This window comes from Petaurus breviceps, unplaced genomic scaffold, assembly GCF_028583685.1.
Source record: "Petaurus breviceps papuanus isolate PSGF00001 unplaced genomic scaffold, PetGlider_PUasm1.0 99, whole genome shotgun sequence".
NCBI classification, from domain to species: Eukaryota; Metazoa; Chordata; class Mammalia; order Diprotodontia; family Petauridae; genus Petaurus; species Petaurus breviceps.
The window spans coordinates 9,642,192-9,664,346 of NW_027187465.1; the positions used below are offsets into that span (position 1 = coordinate 9,642,192).

General features: G+C 46.0%; 2 protein-coding genes across 2 annotated transcripts in view; both read left to right on the forward strand.

Moving 5' to 3' along the window:
• CORO1C (coronin 1C) overlaps window positions 1-22,155 on the forward strand; it is a 544,511-nt gene that overhangs the window by 245,231 nt on the left and 277,125 nt on the right. The window lies entirely within an intron of this gene.
• SVOP (SV2 related protein) overlaps window positions 1-22,155 on the forward strand; it is a 54,665-nt gene that overhangs the window by 29,765 nt on the left and 2,745 nt on the right. Inside the window, exons 7-15 of the mRNA XM_069081498.1 lie at window positions 3,485-3,548; window positions 5,466-5,591; window positions 9,462-9,590; window positions 10,354-10,427; window positions 13,022-13,098; window positions 18,258-18,365; window positions 20,119-20,230; window positions 21,712-21,793; window positions 22,036-22,125. Of these exons, the coding sequence (XP_068937599.1) occupies window positions 3,485-3,548; window positions 5,466-5,591; window positions 9,462-9,590; window positions 10,354-10,427; window positions 13,022-13,098; window positions 18,258-18,365; window positions 20,119-20,230; window positions 21,712-21,793; window positions 22,036-22,125 (862 nt within the window). The remainder of the gene's footprint in view (window positions 1-3,484; window positions 3,549-5,465; window positions 5,592-9,461; window positions 9,591-10,353; window positions 10,428-13,021; window positions 13,099-18,257; window positions 18,366-20,118; window positions 20,231-21,711; window positions 21,794-22,035; window positions 22,126-22,155) is intronic.

Here is a 22,155-nt window from a genome sequence, read left to right on the forward strand (position 1 = left end):
GCATGTGCACATATATACACATACAAGTATACATACACATGTATATACTTATATATACACATTCACATGCATATACATATACACATTCACATAGACACATAGACTTGCATATACACATGTGCATATACATACACACATGCATATATGCATGGGCATATACACATGTACATACATATACGCATACATGTATACATGCATACACATGTGCACATATACATGTGCATACACACACATGTACACACACCTATACATATACACACAAATTCACATACATATACACATACCCATACATATGCACATACATATACATATACATACACACATACATTCTCTTTGGTTCATGACCTCACCCAAGGTTTTCCTAGGATTTCAGAATTGCACCTTTTCCCCCTTGGAATATCATATTATATCTTCTCTCTAGATCTTCCCATGTGCAAAATCATGTATTCATCAAGTATGTATTAAATCTAGTATAGAGTAAGCTCCTACTATGGGCCAGGTGCTGACAATACAAGTCTCTATCCTCAGGAGGCTTCCATTCTATCAGGAGAGACAGTCTGCACTGAAGTGAAGGGCACCACCTTCTCTGAGCCCTTCACTCCCCTCCCTCTCTTGTTGAAGCTGAGTGCCTCCATGGGCCGCCATATCCCCTCCAGGCCCTGAGGCTTTGGGGGTTGGTTTTCTCTAATGCTGCCACCTTGAGCCCCCATCCCAGTGGGCTCTCAACAGTAGTAATGCTAGTGATCAGGACCCAGCATCATTTAACCAATTAACACCAAATAGTTCTTATGGAAAGGTATTTATTGAGGAGATTCCTCACTTACTCAGAATCCAAGTGTAGACATTCTCCCAAAGCCCCAGACCAGCTCTTGCCTATGCCATTTTGGTGTCTGGGGAGAGTGGGCTTAAATTGGAAGCCGTTTCACCAAAGCGTTGGCTTAGCCAAGTTCATTTCTGAACACAGTTGGCTCTTTTGTTTATGAGGCAGAGCATCTTGGCTCCTGGACCCGGCTTGTTAGACAAGGCTTGGCTGGCCAAAAAGCCTGTCATGGATTCTGGCTCCCAGGCCTCCGGGGGTTCATCACTCTGACTGTGCAAAGCTCACAGGGTCATGGCTATCTCTCCTACTCCTTCTCCTATGAGCAGTAAAAAATGATCAGTAAGACACGAAGAACAGACCAATACTAATGGGCCACGTTAGCCCTGGATGGGGAGGGTGCGAGGCCTCTCCTCACCCAGAGGCATACAATGCATCTTTCTAACTTCAAAGGTTGGTGAAGGCTTTCTGAATGCCGCCTGGCTTTGGGGTCTGCAGATAATCAAAAGGCTTAGGTAAGCAAAGTAAAAACAATACCTGTGCACCCTCGAGTCCACGTAGGAACTTCAGGAAGGGCATGCATGCTACACCCGCTCAGAAAGACTGGGCCTGTTAGCTAGTCTCCTGTTATATAAAACCTGCCAAATGGAGATAAGAGGAAAGAGGCTGAGTCTGTGATTTCACTAGTTTAAGGAACTCCCGTATGAGGAAACTCCCTCCACCAATGCAGGTCAGCACCTCCTCTTCAATTTAGAGAATGCTAGCAGGTTAAGTTGCTCAGGATCACACAGCCAGGGTGTGTTGGAAGCATGCTTTTAAACCCAGTCTTCCTGACTCCAAGTACAACATCCTGGCCATAGGGACCTTAGATAGCACCTAATTCGAAGACCTTCATTTTATGGAAGGAGAAACTGAGGCCCAGAGAGGTTAAAGGATTTGCCCAGAGTAACACAGAGAGCGAATCCTGGAAGCAGGCTTTGAACCCTTCTTGGACCAGGCAAGGGCAGTTGGTCATTTCTCTCTTTGTACCTCCAATCTCTCCAGCATCCAAAGCAGTATGTTGCACATGACAGACTCTTATCATGTTTATTGAATGGGATTGAATGTTCCCCTCTGCTAAGAAGTCTTCATCGATTCTCAGATGCCTCCAGGGCAAAGCGCAAACTCTTCATCCTGGTGTTCAAGGCCCCTGTGCAAAATGGTGTCCCCTACCTCTTCAGAGTGATCCCACAATATTCCCCCACATATGCTCTGACCATCAAATGTTTACCACATTTTCCCACCTACATGCCTTTGCCCATGCTGTTCCCCATGCCTGGAATTTGCTTTCTCCTATTTTTTACCAGTTTGTTTCCTACCCTTCCTTTTTTTTTTTTTTTTGCTTTTTGGAGGGGGGAGGGCAGGACAATTGGGGTTAAGTGACTTGCCCAAGGTCACACAGCTAGTAAGTGTTAAATATCTGAGGCTGGATCCAAACTCGGGTTCTCCTGACTCCAGGGCCAGTGCTCTATTCACTGCACTACCAAGCTGCCCCCCTACCCTTCCTTTAAGGACCAGTGCAAATATCTGTGTGTTTACTTGTCTCAATTATGTCTGGTTCTTTGTGACCCCATTTGGGGTTTTCCTGGCAGAGATATGGGAGTGCTTTGCCATTTCCTTCTCCAGATCATTTTACAGATGAGGAAAATGAGGCAAACAGGGTGAAGTGACTTGCCCAGGGTCACCCAGCTAGTAAGTGTCTAAGACTGGATTTGAACTCATGAAGATGAGTTTTCCTGACTCCAGACCCAGCTCTCCAGGCACTGTGGCGCCCCCTAGCTGCCCCTCCCTCTGTTTAATGAGCGCTTAGTGGGGAGGCAGATGCCTTCACCAGTAAATAAATTACAAGTACCTCCAAACTAATGGGTTGCACGAGGGAGAGAAAGCGAGGAACTAGAGGAGAAAAGGCAGGAGAGTCAGGAGGGGCCTCATAGAAGGTGGCACCTGGGATCCAGGGATCTTCCCAGGCACTGGTGCAGAGGGCAAGGGTTCCAGAGAGGGAGCAAAGGCACAAAGGCCAGAGGACAGCCAGCAGGTCAAGTTGACCATTCCGCCATTTTGTTCGTAATGACATTCCCCCTTCAACTTGACAGAGCACATCCACAGAAACCAAAGGGATCCCAGAAGCCATCTTGGCTAATCCCCTCACTTTACAGATGAGGAAATGGAGACTCACTGACTCCCCCAAAGGCACACCAGTAGTAAATGTCAGAAGCAGGATTGGAATCCGGGTCCTCTCTGATTCTAGAGCCAGTCTTCATTCCATGGTACCAATGTTGTCCTGCATTTTTTCAAGGGCCCCCACAAAATAATCTGTACCTTTGGATTTAATTGTCCGTTCTAGACCATGATTCCTCCATGATCTTAACCCTCATTCAGATGAATAAATGAAGAAAAAAGTCATCAAGTACTTTCTGTGTGCCAGGCACCATGCCAAGCTGTGGGTACCAATACAAACACAAGACTGTCCCTGTCCTCAAGGAGTTTGTATTCTAACATGGTGAAGAGAGAGGTGGCCAGGGCAGGATGCTCTGGTCTGAGGAGTCCCAGGGATACTGAGCCAATCAATATGTTTGGACTTCCCCCATCAATCATTAATCCATCCTTTTCTGAATTTGTTTTCCACAGGGTAACCTTGTATGCTGAGTTCCTCCCAATGAAGGCCAGAGCCAAATGCATCTTGCTGATCGAGGTATGGAGCTGCAGCCCTGAACCCTAGCAGAAGACAATGCTGTCATCCTTCGGTCCCCAGACCCTTCTCCCCTCATCACCTCCAGCTCTAGGAGAGGGGTCCTTCCTGAGCCCAGTGGTACCCCACCATGTAGTGTGAGAGGAAGGGAGGGTCACTGGGCTTTAAGGAAACTCAGTGAAGCTATCCCAGATTTACAAATCATCAATCATTTGAGTTGTAAAAGGATTCTTATGACCAGTGTGAATGGGCAAAATCGCTTCACCCCTTGGGACCTTGGTTTCCTCCTCTACAAAATGTTGGGATTGGTCTAGATGGTTTCTGGGGTCTCTTCCAGCTCTGAATTAATTGATCTTATAAAGAAGTAGCAGGTCTGAGAAGAACAGTGCTGAGTGCTCCTGGAAAGCAATGGTGTCTGGGAGCCATGGTGGGGTTGGGTTTGGAGTGAGAGGATCCGAGTTCAAATCCTGATTCTGCCACTTAGAAAAGTTGTGACCTCACCTCTAACATGAGGAGCTGGTTGTGAAGCCTTCTCAGATCCTTCCAGCTCCCAGGCTTTGGGTCCCTGGATGACTTACTTAATTTTTCTGTGCTTCAGTTCACTCATCGGGATGAGCTCCAAGGCCTATGCTCCTTTCCACTGCTTTTCCCCCTTCTGATTTTACATGGGCAGCTAGGACTTCCTACTTGGTCATCTTTGCTGCAGGCCTGTTGCTAACAAGAGACAGCTACACCTTCCAGACCCTGTTGGGATGATCTGGGGTCCAACGTTGCTGAGAAATGGAGGGAGGGGTTCCCCTTCCCTATATTCAGTCCTTTTTCATTTGTGTCTGACTCTTTGTGAGCCTACTTGGGGTTGTTCGGGTAAAGATACTAGAATGGTTTGCCATTTCCTTCTCTAGCTCATTTTTTTTTTTTTACAGATGAGGAACTGAGGCAGAAGTTAAGTGATTTGCCCAGGGTCACACAGCTAGGAAGTGTCTGAGGCTGAATTTGAACTCAGGTCTTCCTGACTCTAGGCCCAGTGCTCTCTCTATTCAATGAGAGTCTGAGCTCCTCTTCCCCTTCCCTGTGCCCCTCATTTATTCATGTGCCCTCATAGCAGCTTCAGGAAGAAAACCTAGTATAACTTCTGCCTGGTACCTCATTGGGCAACACTGACTGCACTGTGCTGCCCACATTGTCCCTCCGGACACTCACGGACATTCTGACCATGATGGCCATCCTCTTCATTTGGCCAGCCCAGCCAGCAGACTTTTCCATTTCCTCTGACCGTCTTATCTGTCCTGACTCTCCTGAGCACAAGGCCACCCCATGACACACTAGGCATCAGCCTGTCCCCACTGACCACCCTCCCACACTGCTCTCCGCACTGAGCCATCTGACCATCCTGTTCACCTTGTCTAAACTGACCATGCTGGTAACACCGTCCACACCGACCCCATTAACTAGCTTGGTACAGTGGGTAAAGGCCTGGACTTGGTGTCAGGTAGCTGAGTTCAAATACGTCTTCCAACATTTACTAGCCAGGTGATTATAAGCAAGTCTCACCATGGAAGAAAGAAAAGGAGGCTGAAATCAGAGTCCCAGACCTGGGTTCAAATCCTACCTCAGCTGCTTGTTACCAATGAGAACTTACACAAGTCTCAACCTCAGTGGTTCTGTTTCCTCATCTTTAAAATGAAGGGATCTGAGCTACATGACCTCTGATGGCCCTCCCAGCTCTAGCTTTATGACCCTACTACCTTTCTGGGCCTCAGTTGTCTCATCTATAAATTGGGGCTGAGGACAGCCACAGGCATAAAGTCCTCTCTGCCTTGTTAGGAGGCCGGGGAGGCACTTGGCCCACACGCTCCTGCTCCCTTGTTCATTCTGACCACGCAGCCTTGCACTCACCCCGTTTCCCTTCTCCTGTGCCAGGTGTTCTGGGCCATCGGGACAGTGTTCGAGGTCGTCCTGGCCGTGTTCGTCATGCCCAGCCTGGGCTGGCGGTGGCTGCTCATCCTTTCCGCTGTCCCGCTGCTCCTGTTTGCCATCCTGTGTTTTGTATGTACCTTTTTATCTTCTTTAATTTAATTTTTTCAACTAAAACCCACCTTTGGTCCCTCCTCTTTCTCCCTCCCAGACTGAAAAAGGAAGAAAAACAAAACCCACGTCACAGACACAGACAGTTGAACAAAAGGAGCCCCTGGATGGGCCACGTCCAGAACACAAGAGCCTTCCTTTGTGTCCCAGGGAGTGGGCAGTGCCCCGCTTGCCGGGTTACAGCTCCCGGGCCCTCACACTTGTCTGTCTTTGCAATATCCTTGTCAGCGGATAAATCGGTCCCTCGGTTCTGCTCAGTTCACTGCTTCCATTCATACAAGTCTGCAGGACCCTTTCTGAGCAGAGACAGCAAGTGGGCTGAGTGCATGAGGGCCAATCAGGAAGGCGCTGCCGTGCCAGGGAAAGAGCCCTGGGATGGGGGAGGTAGCCAAGTCACAGGCCCTCCCTGGGCTTCTGCTAGACATCGGAGTTGGACCAGTATCTATCTATTCAACTCTAATATTCTATGGTCCTATCTTCTAAGGCCCCCCCAGCTCTGAGTAATGTCAATGAGCGTTTATTAAGCACCTATTATATGCCAAGCACTGTACTGGGTCCTTGTTATCATACAAAAAAATGTAAAGGCTCTGACTGATACTCCCTGTTCTAAGGCCCCTCCCAGCTCTAACATCCCCTGTTCTGAGGCCCCTACCAGCCCTGACATCCCCTGTTCTCAGGCCCCTCCCAGCTCTGTCATCCCCTGTTCTAAGGCCCCTCCCAGCTCTGCCATCCCCTGTTCTTAGTCTCCTCCCAGTTCTGACATCCCCTGTTCTGAGGCCCCTACCAGCCCTGACATCCCCTGTTCTCAGGCCCCTCCCAGCTCTGACATTTCCTGTTCTAAGGCTCCTCAGCTCTGTCACCCCCCCCTTCTAAGCCTCATCCCAGCTCTGACATTCCATGTCCTGAGTACTAGTACCCGTGTTTCCCCGATAATAAGACCTATTCCGAAAATAAGCCCTCCCCTTACTGTGTAAGATTCCTCTAAAATAATCCCTCCCCCGAAAATAAGCCCTATTGAGATTGCTACTGTAGTGAAGGTGATCCCCTGCGCTACACACTACATTACGGTACCCTCTGTATGCACCGTTCCCCCCCCTGTGAAATGCACACCGCGCTCTGAGCTGCATCCAATCAGAGCTGCAGCAGTGAGCGCGTCATCCTGTTCTTCCCCAGTGATTTGCTTGCTGGTGCCATTGAGAGGAGAGCTGAGGCAGGACAACATAAGCCCTCCCCTGAAAATAAGCCCTCTGGTGTTTTTCTTTCCAAAAAAATTTTAATAAGACAGTGTCTTATTATCGGGGAAACACGGGTAATAGAGAATGGAAGTTCTGGGATGGGCACTGACTTGCTGCTTTCTCCTCCCTCCTCCTCATCCCTCTTCACCAGCCCAGTTTACTGGCTAAAGATCAGAAGGAAATTGAGCCCCTTGATTTCTAAATTGCTTTGGTGTTTGGCTGATAGGCTGCAGTATTTTCTGTTGAAATGCCACTAAGTCTATCTACAAGCGTTTACTTTCATCTGCCAAACCTTTTACAAACGAAACACTCCTGGATAGGTATTCATTTCTTGGCAGAGTTAAAGAGAAAACTCAACAGAAACAAATCCCCATTGGATATCTGCCTTCCCGATAACAGCCTCTGTTCTGCTGGTGGGTAGAAAGCCAGCAAACATTAATTAAGCACCTACTGTGTGCCAATCACTGTGCTAAGGGCTGGGGATGCCAAGAAAGGTAAAAACATGGCACCTCTTTCCCTCGCTCAGACACTGAGCCTGCTTCTCAGAGTGCACAATGATTCTTACAACGTCATTGAGCCGACACCAGAGGCAGAACTGGACATTTTTGCACCTGGGGCAATTAGCACAAACCACCCTCTGGGGAGGGGAATGGGAAAAAGTGGGGGAAGGGAAGAGCTCTTGCCAGCTCGCCATCTGGCAACTTCCTATTTTAAGGAATTAGTCTTGCTGAGCTAAATTCTATTGTTTCCATGCTACAGGACTGCCAGAGCTGCTAGAGCCCTTTAAATTCAGTGCTACCTCCCTCCCGCTGCCCTCCACTCCAAGTTCATCGCCCGGGGCTAACAGTCTGGTCTCCTTGCCTTAGTTACAGTTCCCACCATACATCATCATCAGTCCAAGGAGGGACCTTTATGAGCTTTTAGAAGCTTGGGCATCTGGGGCCAGGATTCCTGACTTGTTGATGAATAGCGTGGGTTGTCACATACCCAGGACAGACACGTAGATTGTACTTTCTTAGAACAAGTGAGGCTTGCACCTGGCAGCCTGAGATGGATCTCCCATAACAATCCCATTTGGTGTGTGGCTTAGAGGCTCCCAAAGCCATGTTATTTGAGAGCCCACGCCTCCCTTCTGGACTAGACGTGACAGTCACCATTATCTGGGGGCTATATTTACTCTGCTGTTCAGCAGCTTCCAGCTATCTGTGTTGTTATTTTTCAGGAATTGTCTGCGCTAGGAATAAGCATCTCTCTCTGTCTCTGTCTGTCTGTTTCTCTTTCTCTCTCTCTCTGTCTCTCTCTCTCTCTGTCTCTCTGTCTCTCTCTGTCTCTCTCTCTCTCTGTCTCTCTCTGTCTCTCTGTCTCTCTGTCTCTCTCTCTCTGTCTCTCTCTCGAGCACACACACACACACACACACACACACACACACACACACACAGACTCTTAGTATACCCAAACTGAGTCCTTGTCCAGAACTGGAAAGAATTATTAACAAATCAATGAAACTGTTTTTTACTTTTATTGTGAAGAGTAATAAATGAACCATTTAAGGAAGACCCCAGTACCTTGATTCTACAAACCCAGATGATAATACTTCTAAAGATCCACCTCACCGGACTGTTGTGAGGCTCAAAGGAGACATGTAGAAACCCCTTTATAGACCTCAAAGGGCTTTGCAAATAGCAAAATTTAATGGATAATAAATGTGGTGGTTGATCCTGGGTCCTTGTCCAGACTTTGGTTGAGTGGAAAGTCAGGAGATTTATTTGACATCAGTAGACCTGACTTTGTATCTTGGTTCTGTGACTTCCAACTTGTAGAACCTTGAGTAAATGACCTAGCCACTTAGGGACTTTGTTGATAAAATGAGGAGCTCTCTATGCTATGAAGATATCCTAGGAGATCCAAGACTTTGAAGAAATCCATTATGTTGTAAGCTCCTTGAGGGCAGGGGCAGGGACTTTGGGGAAATCCATTAGATTGTAAACTACTTGAAGGTAGAGATTGTCTTTAGCACCTTTTTGTATCCCCGGTGCTTAGCACAATGCCTGGCACATCGTAGGAGCTTCATGAATGCTTATTGACTGATTGATTGGAAATCCAAACTATTATCACTTGCTGATAGCATTAAAAAACAGAGGATCTTTGGCAAAACCAAATGATTCGCCTTGATGATAGAATAAATGAATGATGATAGTATAAATGAAGGTACTAACTTAGCTTTCATGCCCCACTCCCCCAACCATCACCAGTTTCTCGGCTCATATAGTCCTACTTTATGTAATGTAACCAAAGTTTGACGTCACGATGTACTCAACTTCCCATTTTTCCTTGGTAGTAAAGGTATCCCAGATCAACCAAATTAGGTGCTTATGAGGTGCCGGGTGCCATGCAATGCTCTGAAAATGCAAAGATAACAAGGAAGGAGCCTCTGGGTGTCAAAGGAGCATCCAGAAGGACTTTCTGGGAACGTTGCTGGTTGACTGGGATTGACCTGGATCTCAGCCGCCAGCCCCACATATCAGAGCTCAGCTAGGAGTCAGTACCCAGTCTTCCCCTGACCCTCCTTTGACTTTCGTCTTCTCTGCCTTCCCAGTGGCTTCCTGAGAGTGCAAGGTACGACGTGCTATCTGGGAACCAGGAAAAGGCCATGGCCACCTTGAAGAGGATTGCAACAGAGAATGGCGCGCCGATGCCCCTGGGAAAATTGATCATTTCCAGACAGGTCAGTGCCCCAAATGAGCCGGTCCAGACTGTGCTGCTGCAGCTGATGAGGACTGGGAATGTGGGAGTGGAAAGAGCTGGATTAGGAATCTGAGGGTCTGAGGACCTGAGTTCAAATTCTTGTTCTCCTATTTCCTACCTTTTGTGACTCAGGGAAGTTACAGAACCTCTCCAGGCCTCAGTTTCCCCTGTGAAAAATGATTAGCAAAGGTACATTCTTGCCCTAAATTTACAATCTTATTATCTCAGAATGATTTTGTTGGTTCAATTTTCCAAGCTTCCTGTTCTGTCCCATGTGTCTCAAGAATACAGGACAAGTGAGAGTCAATTCCTGCTACCTCTGCTGCCTAGGGTAGAATTAGAACCTTTGTAGGACAAAGGGGACCCTGGGGACTGAATGTTTATTTACCCCATAGGTGGTATAGTGGACGGAGCACCAGGTCTGGAATCAGGAAAACTCATCTTCCTGAATTCAAATCCATTCTCAGACACATACTAACTGTGTGACCCTGGGCAAGTCACTTAAACCTATTTGCCCCAGTTTCCTCATCTGAAAAATGAGCTGGAGAAGGAAATGGCAAACCACTCCAGCATCTGTCCCAAATTAGGTCACAAAGACTTGGACAAGACTTAAAAACAATTAAAAAGTGACAAAAAGGCTAAGCTAAGGACATTTTCTTCATGAAACTTCCACTCCCACTGCTTTTAAACAACAAACCTGTTCCATTCAGATAGCAACCTTATTTGTCTTTGTTTTGAAACAGGAAGACCGGGGCAAAATTAGGGACCTTTTCACACCCCAATTTAGATGGACGACTTTATTGCTGTGGTTTATATGGTAAGAGACTTTTTTGTACCAGTGTTTCCCCCCACGTATGCTCCATGTTTCTGCAAATGTATTCCATTGACCATGTGGCACAAAGGACCTCCATGTTTCTTGAAGACAGTCTTATTAGCAATTCCCAGGGTCCTGTAGCATTCTCATTTCCTTAGGGATCAGTAAATAGCGAATGCACCGGGGAGATAGGTTAGTATAGAGGAAAGAGCAATGGACAAATCCCAGCCCTGTTGCCAGCTCCCTGTGTGGCTTTGGGCAAGTCTATGCCTCAGTTTCCTCATTTATAAAATGTGGGGATTGGGTTCAGTGGCTTCTGAGGTTCCTTCCAACTCTAAATCTCTAATCCTTCAGTCTTGAATATTTGAATCAGCCGGGAGATTTGCTGGGAGAAAACAAACCCTCCATTTATAGTCGAAAGCACTGGATTTAGAGGCTGGTTTTGAATTCCAGTTGAGGTCATGGCACTACATGTCTTGAATACTGGAAAAGGAATTTTTGACTAAGTATGGATTGGACTAGATGATGTCTAGGGTTCCTTCTAAGTCTGAGATTCTGTGAACTTGTGTGACCTTTTAACCCTGTTCTTTAAGTACTCTGGGCCTCAGTTATATATAAAATGATGGGATTGGATTAATAATACAATAATCATGGGTGGGGAACCTGTGGCCTCAAGGCCACATATAACCTTCTAGATCCTCAAGTGTGGCCCTTTGACAGTTTGGATTCAAAGGGATGTACTTGAGGACCTAGATGGCCACATGTGGCCCCACCCCTAGTAGATCACCTGAAGGTGCCTTCTAGATAAAAATCTATCCTCCTTTCCTAATCCCAGTGTTTCCCTTCAGTCCTTTCCTTCCAGATTCCTGTCTCACTGAATCTTGAAACAGAGCTATTCACACATAACAAAAAATACTGTTTCTTCTCCTTCCCACTTCCTCTTCCGTGCTCACTCTCTGGGAAAGGTGCTAATCACCTGTGAAATGAGCAACAACAGGGAGAAGAGATTGGTGCCTTAAAGAAGCTGCTGCTTGGTTGGCCCCTGAGTGGCAGAGAGTTTAATTCATTTATTCAATCACACATGATAGTAGCAATAATAAATAGTATCTATATAGGACCTACTAGGTGCCAGGCATTGGGCTAAGTGCTTTACAGATATCTCATTTGATCCATACAACAACCCTGGGGTTTAAGTGCTATGATTGTCATCCCCATTTTACAGTTGAAGAAACTGAGGCAGAGGGAGATTAAGTGACTTGCCCAAGGTCACACAGCTTATAAATGTCTGAGGTATGAGGCCATTTCTGGGGGAGCTACTGCAGCTCACTCTACCCTCTGATGTCATCTTATTTTAACTAATTCTCACAAGCTAGGCACTAAGCTCTGTCATTTCTGTGACTTCCAGCTCTAGACCTAAGATTCCCTCAATTGAAAGGGGCCTCAGAGCTCATCTCACCTGCCTTGTATATATATGACCAAGAATCCCTTCTACCATATCCCAGACATGTACTTAAAGACCTCCAGGGAAGGGAAGCCTCCCTAGAAAGCTCATTCTGGGAGTATCGAGGTGGTGTAGCAGATAGAGTGTAGGTACTGAGTTCCAATTCAGCCTCAGACACTTATGAGCTGTGTGACCTTGGGCAAGTCACTTGACCCAATTGTCTCAAGACAAACCAAAACATTCTGCTTTTATATAGTTTTAATTGTTAAGTTTTTCCTGACATTGAGAGGAAATTTGTCTGTTGGTGACCTCCACCCATTATTCAGAATAAGTCTATGTGAGAGCCTGTGACTTGCTTGAACAGTACCCTGGGGAAAGATTCATTTGCCCTGCTCTAATTATACTGTGGTAGTAGGGACCACCAGATGGAGTCAGGGTGGTGACTGAAAAACAGAAGAGGCTTTTTTAACAGATGAAATGTATGGTGGAGAGGCCAGGGAGCTGAATATCAGTGCATGGAAATGTAGAGCTAAATGTGTACCAAACAGAATTTGTCATTGTCAGTGGTGAAGGGCCATGGCAAATGGCTTGTAGAGATGGGAATATTTAATAGGGACATAGAATGTGTGACCCTGGGCAAGCCCCTTCCTCTCTCCAGGCCTCAGTTTCCTCACCTGTTAAATGAGAAGATTGGGCTAAATAATCTCTAATGTTCTTTCTACTGCTGACATTATGTTTCCAACCATGTATCACTCAACAAGTATATATTGCTATATGATATTTATATTATGTTTCTGCTTTGTACCTACAGTCAGGAACTTTGCTAGGTGGAAACATAGTGACAAAAATGAAAGTCTCAGCCCTCGGGGAGCTTATAGTCTAGAATGAAAGAAAGCTTTTGATTCCTCATGGATAGCCCTGAATAATGTCTTCTATCATTGAGAGCAGATTCCCACTTCTGTGTCTCTGGATCAGTTAGGCCCTTGCCAGCACATGACTTAGACCTGGCACATTAATACAATCGGCCCCTCATGCCCTGAGGAGTCGTCAGTTGTGCAAAGAAACAGTGATGGTGCATGAGTGGAGGGGGATGCAAGAAGACTTCATCGCCGTTCCTCATCTCTGTAGTCAACCATTCTCATTTCCTCCTTGACAGGTTTTCCAATGCATTTTCATACTATGGATTAGTTTTGTTAACTACAGAGTTCTTTCAAGAAGGAGATGTCTGCAACAGTGAGTAGCAATGCTTTCTTTTTACTTTCCAGAGATTTGTAGCATTTCAGAGCTGGGAGGGACCTGAGAATAGGTGATGTCAGAGCTGGCAGTGGCCTTAGAACAGGGCATGTCAGAGCTGGGAGGAGCCTCAGAACAGGAGATGTCAGGGCTGGGAGGGACATGAGAACAGGGGATGTCAGAGCTGGGAGGGGCCTTAGAACAAGGGATATCAGAGCTGGGAGGGACCTGAGAACAGGAAATGTCAGAGCTGGGAGGGGCCTCAGGACAGGGGATATCAGAGCTGAGAGGGACATGAGAACAGGGAATGTCAGAGCTGAGAGGGGCCTTAGATTATAGAGCTAGTAAAGACCACAGATATAATTTAATCAGAGAGAAGGATGTAATAATCTCTCATGCTCATCCCCTTCTCTTCACACAAAGCCACCTCAGTTCAGGCCTCAATTCAAGGAACTTCTATCATATTGGGAGAGGGGGAGGTAGGGTGGGAATATGGAGAAAGGATAAGGGCTGGGCCTGTAATCTCATTGGTATAGGGAATTCTGAGGTGCAAAAATACCTCTACCAATGCAAGTCAACATCCTCTTCATAACTTAGGTTTTTAGAGAATTGCCTAGGAAATGACTTACCCAAGGTCACACAGTCAGGTCAGAGGTGGAACTTTAGGTTCAAGGACAAATCTCTAGTATACTTTGTTACTTTTTGCTGGGGGGGTGGAGGGAGATGTTAGGGAGGTCGAAGGGACAGGATGTGCAACCTTAAGAATATAATTAAACACATGGATATGAGAGCCTTGGTGGATGGTGGTGTCCCTGATGAGAACAGTGAAGTCAGAGGGCATCCAGGTACCAGTTGCCTCATTTTATAGATGAAAAAACAGGTCCCGTAAGGCTTAGTGATGTGCCCAGGGTCACACAGTTAGTAAACGGTTGAGATAGGATTTGAAACTAGACCCTTGAAGATTCATTGTCCTTCTCCCTTCCTGCTTTGCTCGTGGCTGTCTAGGGTCACTTACATTGTCTGGAAGGCACTGGCCTTGCCTTGACTGTGGCAGGGAGGGAGACTATTGCTGAGCCATGTGGTTCCAATCCCTGCCCTGGTGGGTATAGAAGGTCCTGTTCCCGAAGGCATAGCAGCCAAAGTGCTTCCTTCCAGGCTTGGTCAGTGCTCAGAGGCTGAAGAGGAAAGTAGAGTTCTAAGCTGTTGGGGCCAGAGCCCCCCACACCTTGCCTCTGAGTCCTTCATTATGACCACCTACAAATCAGGGTATCAGTCCTAGTCCCAGCCTTGCTCAGTAATTTATGGATCAAGCAGAATGGGAGAAGCTTGATTAAGCCTCGAGATCCACCCCCACCCTCTCCCGTCAAGCCCTTGCCTCAGAGACCTCATCACAGAGCATGGGGTGGCCACCTGACTGAGGGATCACTGTTTGGAACAATGATTCATGAGCTGGGGGAGGGGGTGCTACCATTGGAGCATGTGATTCAATGGCCAAGAAAGGCTGGTATGTGAGAGCAAGGCTGCCTATCCTCTGTCCATGGAGCTGCAGTGGTGAAGACACCTACTTAGTCTCAGCTCTGGCCAGTGGCTCCTGGATGAATGGAAGGTATCCATGAACCTGGCTTGACTGGTTGCCCATCCAACTGATTTGTTTGGATTCTGCGAAGAAGAGACAACTCTCAGAAACATTGTAGGATGCTTTATTAATGGTATGTGAACACTTGTTAGCACTGGCAAGTCTGTGGGTAGACAGCAGTAATTCCAGAGACAGTCAGGGCAGCAGAAACAAACCTCACTAGGGACAGGGGAGAAACAGGGCAGAGCCTGGAGGAGTCCCATCTGGGGCTTTGGGTGATGCCCAATGGCCTGGGACATCTCTTGGCAGTATCCTTGGGACCTGCTCCATCCAACTTCTCAATGTCTTTCCTAGAACTGAATAGAATACATCTGTTATACTAGACAGGCATTTGCCAACCATTGGACAGGGTGGGCGTGGGCAGCCCCTCTGCCTCTTAGACACCCCACCTCCCTTCAAGGGTCAGCTCAGGTGCCCCCTTCTAGGAAAGGCCTCTCGAGATTAGAGACCAGAGATCAGGAGCTATAAGGGATCTAGAGGACTAGTCATTTTATAAATGCAGAAACTGAGACTGAGAAGTTATTATTACATATCAAAACATATACTTATGTACAAATATATCACATATTTATGTTTGTGTATATTTATCATATACTTGATATAAATATATTTATACATATATAATATATTTGTCTATAAATATATCATATAATACATATATCATGTATTAAATACAAAGTGATTTGGGAGAAATTAAATCACAGAGTCAGGAATTAAAAATTAAGGTTCAAGTCCCAGTGGTGAGTGTTTCCCATCCTACCTTCCCTCCATGGTTAACATTATATAGACTTTATATTTCCTTATATTTATATTTACTACACTGAAAAAGCGAGGTGGTACAGTGGTTAAAGGGTAGGGCCTGCAGGCAGGAAGATCTGAGTTCAAATCCAGTCGAAGACACTTCCTAGCTGTGTGACCCTGGGCAAGCCACTTAAACTCTGCTTGCCTCAATTTCCTCATCTGTTAAATGGGGATAATAATAACACCTACCGTTCAAGGTGGTTGTGAGAATCAAGTGAGATAATAATTGTCATGGCACATAGCAGATACTACATAACTCATCTATTATTACTTTTCTGTATACATGTTTCCACATACAATAGAAAGCAATCTCCTTGAGGGTAGAGACTACCCTCTTGTCTTACTTTTCTCCTAGTATCCCTGGCACCAAGCACTTTGCTTGGCATAAGGACATTTCATTATTGTTGAGACATTCCAGTCATGTCCATTCATGACCCCATTTAGGGTTTTCTTGGCAGATATACTGGAGTGGTTTGCCATTTCCTTCTTCAACTCATTTTACAGATGAGGAAACTGAGGCAAACAGGGTGAAGTGACTTACCCAGGGTCCCACAGCTAGTGTCTGAGGCTGGATTTGAACTCAGGAAAATGAGTCTTCCTGATGCCAAGCCCAGTGCTTTATGCACTCTGGCGCCACCTAGCTGGCCTGGCATAAGGGCCAGGAGCTTAAGAAATGCTTGCCAGATTAATTAAATAAGATAATATTTCAATGCTTTTGCAACCTAAAAGCTCTGTAAAAATGGAGCTATTCTCCTTATTGTCATTATTTCCATCATCTCATCTTGTTTTATAGAGGTCAGAGAGAAATGGTACTGGTGCCATTATCCTTTTATGTTTAATGTTCCAAGGACTTCTGTGAAGGATGGAATGACTGCCTTTGTTTACATTTTTCATCTTATTTTTATTGTGGACTTAGCCCAATTAAACGGGCAGTTCTTTATTCGTAGCCGAAATAGAGGACCATACACAAAACCACAGCTCTCTGCCGTGATCAGCATCTTGCTTTTTCTTTTGACGTAAATAATAAGTTAAAGCTGTGATGTTCAAATCTGTCCTTTTCACTGGTTCTTTCTGGCTTCTCTTCTCTTCATTTCTCTGGATTAAAAACAAAAAACACAATTTCTACTATAACATCAATACTGGAAAAACAAACAGTTAACTCTGATAAACACAATGAACAGGCCTGATTTCAGTGGACCAATAGTGAAGAAGCTACTCACCTCAGGACAGAAGGGAAGGACCAACATGCACAATGAGAAGCTCCTGTGTTTATTTTGCTTGACTATGCTTCTAGGATGGGCAGCTAGGTGGCGCCATAGTGCACAGAGTGCCAGGTCCAGAGTCAGGAAGACTCATCTTCCTGAGTTCAAATTTGGCCTTAGACACTACCGGTATGACCCTGGGCAAGTCACTTAACCCTGTTTGCCTCAGTCTCCTCATCTGTAAAATGAACTGGAGAAGGAAATGGCAAATCAGTCTGGTATCTTTGCCGAGAAAACCCCAAATGGGATCACCAAGAGTCGACCATGACTTTTCTTTCTTCCGGTTGGGGTGAAGGAGGGAATTGAAAGGAGAGAAAATAAATGCTTGATAATTGAAAAAAGTTTTTCAAAACGAAAAATGAAAAGATGAAGCCTTTCCCAATTCCTTCGTTCGATTGCAAGCTTCCTGAGGGCAGGTACTGTCTTTTGCCTTTCTCTGTATCACCAGTGTTTGGCAGAGTGCCTGGCTTGTAGTAAGTACTTAATAAATATATACTGACTGCCTCCTGTTTGCCGTCGCCCTTCCATTGCCCTCCCATTAGCAAAAGTACATATAAAGCCTTTGTAACAAATATTTAGAGTCAAGTGAAACAAGTTTCAGCAGTCATAACCAAAAGTGCTGCTGTGTAGTTTAATAAAACTGTGAGGATACACGCTCTTCTGTAAGTATCCTTGGGACACCTCGACTGCTAGACAGGATAACAGACATAGTGTGTTCTTTGTCTGCTTCCCACATGGTTTCAATCATTTTGTTGTTGTCAGTCAGTCATTTTTTAGTCACATCCAATTCTTTGTGACTCCATTTGTTTTCTGTTTTCCTGGCAAAGATACTAGAATTGCCTGTCATTTCCTTCTCTAGCTTATTTTACAGATGAGGAAACTGAGACAAACAAGGTTAAATGAGTTGCCCAGGGTCACACAGCTAGTAAGTATCTGAGGCTGGATTTGAACTCAGGTCTTCCTGACTCCAGGTCTGGTGATCTATCCACTGCAACATCTAATCACCCCTTTGTCTGATTCCCACATGATTGCCATCTCCTCTGTTAGGTTTCTATATTTTGGAAGGTTTTTTTGTTCTATGTAGTTTGGAGATTATGAATTTTGACCTGTTGATATCTATCAGGCAGGTAGGTGTCACAGTGGATAGAGTACTAGATTTGGAGTTAGCAAGATCTGAGTTCAAATCTGATTTCAGAAATATATTCACTGTGAGACCCTGGGCAAGTCAATTAACCTCTGCCTTAGTTTCCTCATCTGTAAAATGGGGGTAATGATGGCACCTACATTCCAGAGTTGTTGTGAGGATCAAATGAAATAGTATTTGTAAAGGGCTTTGTGAATCTTAAAATGTTATCTAAATGTTAGTATAATTATTAATAAAATGTTGATTGCTAATTAAATTGAAAACAAGCGAGTAAGTAGTCCTAGCTAAAGCAACTGTGACTTTCCTCCTGCGCCAGTGTCCAGCAGAAGGAAAGCTGTGAAGGCCAAATGTAGCCTGGCTTGTGAGTACCTGACAGAGGAGGATTACATGGACTTGCTCTTGACCACTTTATCAGAGTTTCCAGGTAAGTGACCCACCTGCTTCCAGAGAGGGAGCCTAGCCAGAGACAGGGCTACTGTCTGGCTTGCTTGTGCTGGTGCTTCTCCCACATCTGGAACAGATGTGAGCTCATTGACCTCATGCTTATCCATGCTGATGCTAGGCAGGGCAGTGGACAGAACGCCAGACCTTGAACCTAAGCTCAAATCTGGCTGTAGACACTTCCCAGCTGTGAGACCTTGGGCGCTTAACCTCTATTGGCCTCAATACACCAGAGAAGGAAAGGGCAAACCACTCCAGCGTCTTTGCCTAGGAAACCCCACGGACAGAATGATTCACGGGGTCACAAAGAGTTGGACACAACTGAACAAGAAAAGAAGCATGCAGCAGAAAGAAGGGAGATGCATAACACAAGAGAAGGGGGCCACATGCTGCTATCATCCAGGGGACATGGCTGGGTGTTGAGGACTCTGAACCAAAATCTTGGTTCAGGATTAGACTGCGTTGAAGTGCAGAGAAACATAGATGTAAAATGATAAGGGAGGAGGACTCTAGAACTTATTCACCAAGTCTAAGCTATATATATATATATATATATATTTTTAAAGCAATCAGAGTTAAATAACTTGCTCAAGGTTACACGGCCAGGTGTTTCTGGGTGGGTGCTAAGTGTCTGAGCCCAGGATTCGATCTCCAGGTCATCCCAACACTGGAGCCGGTGCTCTTACTCGCTGTGCTACCTGGCCGCCCCTTAAGCTATATTCTTTTAGCAGGAAATCCACACACAAGAATTTGGGGAAAGAAGATGGGTGAGAAACACTGAAAAGAAAAAAAGTTAACAAGGGACATGACTAATTAGCCAGGCAACAATCTACTAAACTGCTTTTCTCAACATTACTTTTGACTCTTAAAGACATAGCAATGAGGGGGCGGCTAGGTGGCTCAGTGAGTAAAGCGCCAGCCCTGGAGTCAGGAGGACCTGAGTTCGATTCCAGCCTCAGACACTTAACACCCACACAAAAAAACAACTAGCCGTATAACCTTGGGCAAGTTACTTAACCCCAATTGCCCTCCAAAAGGCAAAAAGAAAAAAAAGAGACATAGTCATGATATCTCTAGCTTTCTAGTATCTGTGAAAAAGGTATTTGAAACACTGGCTGCATGGAAATTCAGTGTTCTATCATACCAGACAGGGTCCATCATGTTCAAGTGATTCAGCAAAAGCTCAGGAGGGTAAAGGGCAATCCCCATCCGGGAGCAGGTATGGAGGGGCCCCAAATCGGGAGGTGAGCACAAACCAGTGCCAGGTTGTTATCCTGCTGTCTGCAGAGCATTGAAATCCAAGGGACTTCGATAAGTGGAAAAACCAGGTTTGGGGGCAATTTCTGGCCTTGAGTTCAATACTAGATCAGAAGAAAAAATGCCAGGAGCATGGAGAAGAGGACTTTCTGTATGTCTCAACTTATCTCCCCAAAAGCTGCAGGCTTTTTATTGTGACAGCTTCCACGCCCTGAGCTGGGAGACTGGTATGGTCCTGATTGGGGATCTTCCATATCTCCTTCGGACTTTACCTCCCCCACTAGGCTATTAATTATCTATCTGAGGGGAGTAGGATAGAGTCTGTAAGTCTGGCATGCATGCAATGGTGCTGTGGATGTCCCCAGCCACAGCCAACTGAAGGGCTGGGAAGAGCCCCCGATTGTCTTCCCTGGTCCCCCTTCACCTCCCCAGACTCCAGCTCGTCAGGCCTCAGTCTGGTGGTATTGCTCTCTCTGCAGGTATCCTTGTCACTCTGTGGATCATTGATCGCCTAGGCCGCAAGAAAACAATGGCCCTGTCCTTTTTCGTCTTCTCCTTTTGTAGTCTCCTGTTACTCATCTGCGTTGGAAGGTAGGGTCAAGAACGGCTGATGGGTTAGGGAGTCAGCCGTCCCACCTCCTGGCCACTAGGTTGGGAACGGCAAGTATGACGTGATGGATAAATTGTTGAACATCCATATCCTGTCCTGGACACTTCCTAGGCTTGTGACCCATGGGTAGGTGGGTCTCTGAGCCTCAACTTCTCCATCTCTAAAATGGGAGCACAGGGCTTATAGTGAAGTTCAAACAAGAATTCTGCAAACCTAAAAGCACATAAAAATGGCAGGTATCATTGTCATGACTATGTCTTAAGGTCGATGAGAAATTAAAGGCTTTACTCAGTTAACTGATTAGCATTATTCAGTACAGACTGCGTGCTAGGCACTGTGCTAAGCTCTGTGGATACAAAAAGGCAAAAGATAGTGCCTGCTTTCCCGGAGCTCACAGTCTAATGAGAGAGACAACAAGCAAACGTGCAAAAAGAGCTGGGTACGTACAAGATACACACAGGGTGTGATGGAGATGATTTCAGAGGAAGCTCACAGACCTTCAGACTAGCTCAAACGTCCCCTCCTAAATGAGGTCTTTCCTGAGGCCCACCCTGCCCCCTCCCCAAATTGTGTTCTTCTCTATGGACCTCGATGTGCCCTGTTTTTCTGCCCCTTTAGAATGAGGGCAGGGACCGAGTCATTCTCTGTATCCCTAATCCTCCTTCCTGCGCCTGGCCCATAGCAGGCGAATACTTAAACACTGGTTGATTGACTGATGATGCTTGCAGACACTCCTAGTTTTCATACACAGACTATTCCTATTGTCATATGAGATTTCTGCCCTGTCCACCCTGGGGGCCCCTGACTCTCTCACATCCCCCGGCTGCTCAATCCCCCAACTAGCCACACTCCAGTATTACTTGGGATACTTGAAGACAGTGATGATACTGACGTTAATTTAATATAACTAACATTATTTACATAATGCATTCAAATATTCAGAGTGTTCCCCATGCATTACCTCATTTGAGCCTTGCAACGACCCTGTGGCATTGGTGTCACGGCTACTACTACCCACATTTTACAGATAAGGTTCAGAGGGTTACAGCTATTATCAGTGATAAGATTTGAACACTGCTCTTCCTGACTCCATGTCCAGCACTCCCAAGACCACAGGTCCAGCCCTCTCATTTTCCAGGTGAGTATCAGAGAAGCTAGGTGAAAAGCATCAGAGGCAAGACTCCAACCTAGCCCTTCGTGACTCCAGGTTCAGTATTCAACCTCCTTGACTTGGAGACTCTTCACCACCTCTCTAGCTCTCTCTGCTCACCACCAGGGTTGCCCTCTCCCTGCCCTGTTCTCTGTGGAATAGTAAAGATGGCCAGGGCAGGCCTTGGCAGATGGAATATGGACCTGTGTATGCTAATACACAGGGCGCCATTACTGCTTTCAGAGCATTGGTGGAAAATGTTTCGCTGCCAAACCAGCTCTTGACAAGCATCTTTCTCCTTTCCCCCTCTAGAAGTGTCCTCACTGTGCTTCTCTTCGTCTCAAGGGCTTTCATTTCAGGAGGATTTCAGGCTGCCTACGTTTACACTCCAGAGGTAGGAGGGTCTGGGTGAGAAGGGGAAGGCTTTGATGAGCCGAGGGGGTGGGATCTGAGGCAACAACTGCATTTCAATGCAATCGGTGTCCTTTTTAGTCCCATGTATTTTGTTTCATCCATTTAAAAGCATTATTACAAAGGGTGGCCCCTGACTTTTGCCAGATTGTCAAAAGGGTCTGTGCCCCAACATAGATAAGTCCCCTGGATCAGAACTTAACAGTTGATTCTTCTCTTCCTCAGGTTTACCCCACAGCTACTCGTGCCCTGGGATTAGGCACCTGTAGTGGTATGGCAAGAGTGGGTGCCCTCATCACTCCATTTATTGCTCAGGTAGGTGATGTCATGGGTGGGAGAGAGAGA